At 38.6% G+C, this 7,486-nt stretch overlaps 2 protein-coding genes across 2 annotated transcripts; one reads left to right on the forward strand and one right to left on the reverse strand.

Annotated features, from left to right (window-relative positions):
- Positions 1 to 715: 715 nt before the first annotated feature.
- On the forward strand, positions 716 to 2,068 carry LOC109237875. The gene has a single exon (XM_019404269.1). The coding sequence runs from the start codon at positions 819 to 821 to the stop codon at positions 1,812 to 1,814; it is 996 nt and encodes a 331-aa protein (XP_019259814.1). The 5' UTR covers positions 716 to 818; the 3' UTR covers positions 1,815 to 2,068.
- A 1,039-nt stretch (positions 2,069 to 3,107) lies between these two features.
- LOC109237876 (50S ribosomal protein L29, chloroplastic-like) lies at positions 3,108 to 5,125 on the reverse strand. Its single transcript, XM_019404270.1, has 2 exons — positions 4,714 to 5,125; positions 3,108 to 3,492 (listed from the first exon to the last, which is right to left on the reverse strand). Exons 1-2 carry the CDS (start codon positions 5,041 to 5,043, stop codon positions 3,319 to 3,321), a joined length of 504 nt encoding a protein of 167 aa, XP_019259815.1. The 5' UTR covers positions 5,044 to 5,125; the 3' UTR covers positions 3,108 to 3,318.
- Between the last annotated feature and the right edge of the window lie 2,361 nt (positions 5,126 to 7,486).

Below are 7,486 nucleotides of genomic sequence, written 5' to 3' on the forward strand. Positions count from 1 at the left end.
TTTGGTTTAAGTTTTAAAAAATATTGGTATTAGGTATGGTATTTGGTATTTTAAAATGAAATACCGAAATACCGATACCGTACCGAAATATATATTATATTACACATTACACATATTATTAGTTATAACATAAATATAAAAATCTAAAATTTTAGTTTTCTTTATTATCTAAGTTCATCAATTAACTCTAAGCAAGTAACAAGACATTTCTAATGATCAAACTTATTCTTTTATGTACAGTTTTCTCTCTCTAAGTTGGTATTTGCTAGTTTTGGACAAAACTTTTGTCAACAAATGTTTTTAGTTTTGTACTTTTGAGTACGTTAATTTAGAATATTACGGTCTATGACTCTATGCACTAGTTAGTATTCGAACCGAATAAACCGAAGTTACCAAAACCGAATAAACTGAAACCGAAAGGAGAAAAACCGAACCATACCGAATTTAATTAGGTACGGTATTGGTATTGCATTTTAAGAAACCGAATACCAAAAATACTGTACAGAAATGTCTAAATACCGTACCGTACCGACCGACGAACACCCCTACCCTACACCCACTGAAAATTAGAAGTAAACGCCTAAAAGAATTAGTCAAAGAAGAATCAATCAACGCTGTTTGCATAACCACAGATCCTAATCAGTGACAAATACCGTGTTGGACGTTGACTTGATCACAAATTTTTTAAAGTCAACTAGCAGCCAATCTGTCTTTAGCTATAGTTCATCCCCTCATAACTTCATTTTATAAAATTTAAAACTCCCAAGTCAGAATAATAAGAGGGAGAATAGGAAAAAAGAAGAAGAAAGCGCAAGAAGATGGGAAGGGTGAAATTGAACAATGATCCAACACCAAGCTTCAGACACTTCAGTCATCCACATGAATTAGAGCTATGCATCCGACTCCAAGATCTAAGCCCTTGTTCAGGATGCAGACTCCCACCACTAGGCCAAATGTACATATGTAAGCCTAGCAACTTCACTCTTCATTTGAGCTGTGCCAAATTCCCACAGCTGATTACTCACCCCTCCCACCCCAACCACCCTCTCAACCTCCTCCCCACATCCAAGTACCCTGGCGGCCGATTCAACTGTGATGCCTGCAACCACCGTGGAGACGGCTTCAGCTACCACTGTGGTAACTGTGAGTTTGATCTTCATGTGATCTGTGCAACTAGACCACTCAAAATCACACATCAATTGCACCAATGCTTGCTGGAACTCACCTTCAAAAATCCTTATACTGGTGCCAAAGGCTTCTCTTGTGATGTATGCCGCAAGATTGGAAGAAAGCAGTGGCTTTATAGATGCCCCGCTTGTGAGTTTGATGTTCATTTAGATTGTTCAACTGCTGCCCCTAGACAGGTAGTTCAAGCACCCGCTTCACAGCCAACTGCCCTCCAGCACAACCATTCATTCCCGGGAGCCACTAACCAATTCCAGCAGCCAACTTTGGGTACACAAGCAAGGCCAAATCAATACATGCAGGCTCCTTTGGGTGTAGGCCAAGTGAGGCCAAACCAGTTGTTTCATAGTGCTAGTACAAGTGCAATTCCCCAGCAACAGTTCCAGCAGCCTCCTATAATGCAAGGACAAGTAAGGCCAAACCAGTATATGCAGCCTCCAGGGGCAAACAATGGTTTCGGGAATGGTTTGATGAATGCTGCAATTCAAGGACTTGTAGAAGGTGCTGCTCAGCAAGTTGGTCAAACTTTCATGCAGGGAATCATAGGTGGTGGTAATAATGGTGATGGAAATGAGGGATCTTCAATCCTGGGAGGCATTTTTGGTGACTCGTCCGACACACAATACTAGAATGACATCTTTTTTCTTTCACTTTACTTGTCTGAGTAAAACAGGTCAAAGTTTGTGTTAAACATAAAACTCCGGAATGAATCACACTTTGGTGCCTTCTTTTTCGAGAAGTAGATACATGCTTTTGTATCTTGATGCTTGAGTTGTATTCTATTATCACTTTGTCTAAATCAGAGCCATTTACTTGAACTATGCAATGTTGCACATAAGTCCTTTTAGGACTGGTTAAATGTTATTGATTCTACTATATCATTGAGATTTCTCATCCATTATTCAGAATGAAGGTGATTATTGAGAAAAGAATGAGGCAAATTTGAAAGATCCACCACCATTTTCCTCTTTGTTAAGATGGATGGTCCTAACCCAACATCATCTCTGAGCCAATAGTCAGGTGCTAGTGGTTTGTGGTCAGACATTTGACTTTATAGAAAGGTAACCTTCTTTAAATGATAATATTCCATGGACAGGTTACCACAATCCGAGCAAACAACATAACAATCTGCATAGTATTACGTTTTCCATATTTCAATAACCCAAAGACATCTGCATTAAACAAAAGCAATTGCAGTACTAGTGTTAAGCCAACTTAGTTATGAAGAAGCACGAAACAGAGAGTGAAAGAGGAGGGCAGTTGATGGAGCATTAACTGTTGACATGTTTGATTCATATCTAGGTTGCAATCTATCCAGGAGAAAAAACCCTGTATCCAACTAAAACGGAATGAAGAAGGCTATAGAAACTATGTATGGAGCATCTTATCTGCATAATTAAAGCAGAATATGAGAAAAAGAAACTATACAATTTCAGAAATATAAATCAATACTTGAGCACGAATGCATCAAGGAAATTAAATAAAGGGATGTACCACTATTTCCTTCCCATAAGTGAAGAACAGTTCCACAAAGAAACAGTTTTTAACTATTGCCCAATTTCCTATAGCAGCATAAGGTCTAGAATCTACTTCATATTTCTAATTCTAAAGTTTAAGCCAACTTTGCCATTTATTCCCTATTTGAAACACTTATTTCTTACTTATAAAGTGAGAAACACATCCATATTAGCCACCAACATATAATCTTTCTAGTGAAGTTAAATCAACTTTGACAGAGCGGATATTAGTCTTTTCGCCAGACTGTCTTTGCTTAGAGTTAAGTGAAGTTTTCTTCAGCCCAGCCTTGTATTTTGCTACTTGTTCTTCCCCAGAGGGTGAAATAGTTCAGATTACAGGAATCTTCTAGCTGATATTTCGTGGAAGCCATAATTGGAGTTTCAGAAAAATGAAATTAAGAGAACTTGGTAGAAACATAAACAGATTTCACCATTCAGGTGCGGAAAGCAAAATGACACCATCCTCGGTGATTGAGAACATACTAAGAATGATCGCAACTTAAGTTGGTTTTGATAAAAAAACTCAGGAGCAGTTATAAACCATATGTACGGGGAAGCAAGAGGAGAATCCAGAAAGAAAATATAACATTTGCCTGCTGATTTAAGTGTCTTAAAATCAGGCAGATTCCTTAGCTTCTGCTGCTGCCTCCTCCTCTTGTAGCTTCTTCAAAGAGGGAGGTGGTCTAGGGACAATGCTTTTCTTCCATTTCCGGTCAAGCTTCCTGGATATCCTCTTGTTAATCCCTTCTTCAAGCTCTCTCTCCCGTTTAACCGTAAGCATCCTAGCAATCTAAAAAATTGTGTAAACCCACATCAAAGTGAAGAAAATCAGACCAAGAAGTAAATCTATGAAGAAAAGTAACCTGCAATTTCTAAAGTACAGGAAATGGGAAAACGAACATGATTATACATTCATGAGTAATGTCAAAAAAGAATAGGAAATAACGCATAATACATATTGGTACAAACATTTAAGACAAGTTTTTGAACAACATTGAAACCCCCTTAAGCTGGTTAAGCTACTGATTGTGGCCATCTGCTCTGGCTGAATGAATCTGTTGAGATAGAAAATTCTGTTGTTGTCTCACATAAATTATGAATTAATTGTATTGAGTAAATAGATGGAATTCAAATTTACTTTCATCTTAAGTTAGACTCACAGCTACTTACCAAAAAAATAAAATTAAATTAAGACTACACTACAAGATGCAGCGGTTTCATAACATTGTGAAATTTATAGGAACATCAACAGCCAACTAAGTTTCTTAGAATAGCTTAAGCAAACACAAACAGATGAGTAATTGTTTCCCCTAGGAGGTAGTCTAATGCCACAATGCAACTATCAGTCAGAAATTTTTAGCACTATCTCTAGACCAAACACAAGCAGCTTGTGAAGCTCTACTTCACCGAGTTAATTGTCTAAAATGCTCGTAGCCTTAAGACTCCAAATCCTGTAAATGTCATCCAAAGAACACTTTTTAAAACCGAGAAATCCTCGAGGGAGAGTGGAGCACGGTTCGAAACCTCTACCCTTCTCCACTTAAATACCAGGTTTTTGTTTGTAGCAAGGGTTCGAACCCGTAACGCGCCCCTAACCCACACCTCACATGTTGTGCTCTTACTATTACACCAAAGCCATGTGGGCAAATGTAGACCAAAGAATTTTGAGCTAAATCATTATAGTGAATTATAGACAGAATAAGTTACTTACGGCATTGATTAGGCACCAGTATAGAAATCCATATCCAAGAACTATTCCCTATTTTTGCAGTAGAATTTTACCAGTGACACTTACTCGTCTTTGCTTAATCATAGGCAAATATTATGTCCCCCAGCTATTTTCAGTACTTGCTGTAAGACACAAAGCAAATGTATGTCCAAATCTTTGAACTGATTTATTTAAAATTTGATTCAGGTTTCACTCAGATATACACCTAAATAATAAGTACTACACAGAAAGGCGGAAATAAAAATTAAATATATAGCAAAATTAGAGAAACGTGGAGAGTACCCTTTTGCGCATTCGAAGAAACTCGCTGGACTTAAACTCATTTCTCGCCGACCTCTGAAGACGAAGCATGAATAGCTCTCCTTTGAGGTCTACAATCTCTTCCTGAAGCTCTTCAGTACTTTTGGTTCTAATTTCCTTCAATTCCTCTTCCCTCTTTGCCATTTTCACCACCAAAGACGAACAAGAGTGAGTGGTCCTGATTGCGGACGCGCTTGGTGCACGCACCGGAGAGGCTTGAGCAATTCGAATGCCATGGAAGGAGGACTTGGAGAGGTTAATTTTCGGAGTGAAGGTAGCACCAGAAGGCGAGGCTATGGAGAGGCTCATCATCCTTTCTGATGTTCTGTTGCTACCTTGCTGGGGATAAGGGGTTTTTACTTTCAGGATAGAATTATTATAATTTCCTTTTTTCCTTCTTTTTTTTAAAATTCGAGGGAAGGAATATGGAGCAATTTGATTTAGCTGCAACCCACTTTTTCTTTTTTCTGTTTCATATGACCAGCAAAAAATTGAACGGCATGTATCCCAACGGGATTAGTTTTGGTGGAATATTTATGTTTTTTACTTAGTAAAATATCTCTATTTTTTACTTGAACGTCATAATTTTTAATATTTAAAGCTTAAAGTTCTTGTTTGATGGTGAAAAGTAGAAGGTTAATGATCCATTATTTATTAAAATCATTTGAAAGTTCATAATTCATGCTTATATTCAAACAACGATTTAATGATTTACTTTAAAAAGCTCAAAGTTCCATTCTTGGACCTTATAAAATATTGAAGAAGACAAAATGGGTCTTTTTGATTTGATATTGTTTGACTAAATTGGCGATTGGAGATTGTTTGTGTTACTATTTGAAAGCTCAGTTTGAAATTTGAAATCATTTAGAGCAAACTTGAGATGGCTTAATCGAACTTGAAGCAGCAAATTCGAAAAATACTTTGTTAAAACAACATACAAAAATTATGTCAATCGGGTAAACTTCGATGAACAACTTAAGAGATATATATAGTAAATATAGCATAAACTCTACTCTGGTAGAGAAATTCCTGAAAAGCAAAATCATACACAACCTGGTAGACTTTGATGAATAACATAACAAATACGTAGAGTAAATATAGCATAAATAGCAAGAGGAATAACAAGAAGTTAATTTTCTCTAGCTTCTCTCTAGCTTTCTCTCTCTAGCGTCAGATAAGGTGTACTACCGACACCGACGATCGAAAATTACAACAGGAAGGCCAGCACGAAATGGAAATAAGAACCAGACGACAGACAAGCTACGATTAGTGGCTAATATAGTCTCTCTGATGATGGTACCGGCAGTCAAAACCCCCAAGTTGAGCCCTATGGGGGAAAATCCATCAAGTCAACCATTGAAAACACTATATCAGAGTCCCGTAGTATGAAGCATATCGACTATTGTGCCTAGCCAGTCCGGCGGAGGAATCCCAACTAGATCTCAATGTGGGGAGAACCCTATGAATGGGAGGGGGGTGGGGGAGCTCAAAGCGACGGTGGTGGAAAAATCAGAGGCTATTGAAAATCAAAAAGCGGACACTATCAACCCTCCGAATAGTTCGCTAAAATTAGAGGGGAAACATGGGCGAATCTCCTAACTGGTAACAAATTGGCAGTGAAGGGAATGAGCTTAACATACATTCCACCAGTGATGATTGATGGGGAACGGTAGTCCAATTGCAAAAGGAAGAGCTCGCGGAAGAACAAGAGACATGGAATGGGGCGCTGATCCTATATGAGTTGGGCAAATCTCCGTCAATTGGAGTTGTGGGAAGATTCATTGCAATGAACTTGAACTTTGCTGCAAAATCAAAGGTATATCACAAAGCCGATTACTTTGTCATCCGGTTTGCTAATCTAGAAGATAGGGATGCAGTTTTGTACTCAAGGCCTTATGCTGTAATTGTTAAACCATGGTCACCTGAATTTAACCTAGGAGATGAAGTTCTGCATACCATTCCCTTGTGGGTTTAACTACCTAACCTACCTTTAAATTGCTTAGAAGGCACTTAGTAGAATAGGAAGTGGACTGGGTAGACCTCTGTTCACTGATGCTTATACGTCAGGGGCGAATCGCATATCATATACTAGGATCCTAGTGGAAATGGATGTCACAAAGGATTTGCCAGCAAGTTTCGAAGTGTAGGACCCAGATGGAAAGATGTTCAGTCAACCAATTGAGTATGATTGGAAACCATTATACTTTCACATTTGCCTTCAAGTTGGACATAACTACCAACAGGAACCAATAATCAATCAGAACAATCACATACAAGTTCAGGCAGACTTGAAACAGAAGCAAGTTGAGCTTCCTATCAAGGAGAAGCAGCAGAAACCAAAAGCAGTGAAGGCAATATGGCAACAAAGACAAGCATTGGATATACCACACATCAACGATCCTGGTCTAACCTCACAGGTGATGCAAACTACTAATGAAAGGCAAGACTATAACGACCCGGCCGGTCGTTTTTGGAATTTACTCCCCGATCCCCCATTAACTGCTTCCCCTAAGTTCATTTCTGCTATTTTGGTTTGCTGGGACGTTCGGTGTTGAGTTTTTGAGAGTTTTGGGACACTTAGTCCCTAAATGAGAACTTAAGTGTTGAAAAATGGTCCGTAATCGGAACAGTGTGAAGACGACCTCGGAATGGAAATCCGATGGTTCCGTTAGCTCCGTTAGGTGATTTCGGGGTTGGGAGCGTGTTCGAAATGCTTTTTGGAAGCCCGTAGCTCATTTAGGCTTGAAATGCCAAA

This window comes from Nicotiana attenuata, unplaced genomic scaffold (assembly GCF_001879085.1).
Source record: "Nicotiana attenuata strain UT unplaced genomic scaffold, NIATTr2, whole genome shotgun sequence".
In the NCBI taxonomy this organism is placed as follows: domain Eukaryota; kingdom Viridiplantae; phylum Streptophyta; class Magnoliopsida; order Solanales; family Solanaceae; genus Nicotiana; species Nicotiana attenuata.

What these genes read in the sequence shown, in the direction of transcription:
- LOC109237875 (XM_019404269.1), top strand. Translation starts at nt 819, where the DNA reads ATGGGAAGGGTGAAATTGAACAATGATCCAACACCAAGCTTCAGACAC.
- LOC109237876 (XM_019404270.1), bottom strand. Translation starts at nt 5,043, where the DNA reads ATGATGAGCCTCTCCATAGCCTCGCCTTCTGGTGCTACCTTCACTCCG. An exon ending in TTCTTCGAATGCGCAAAAGG is followed by an intron (nt 3,493 to 4,713) that starts GTACTCTCCACG and finishes ACAATTTTTTAG; the next exon opens with ATTGCTAGGATGCTTACGGT.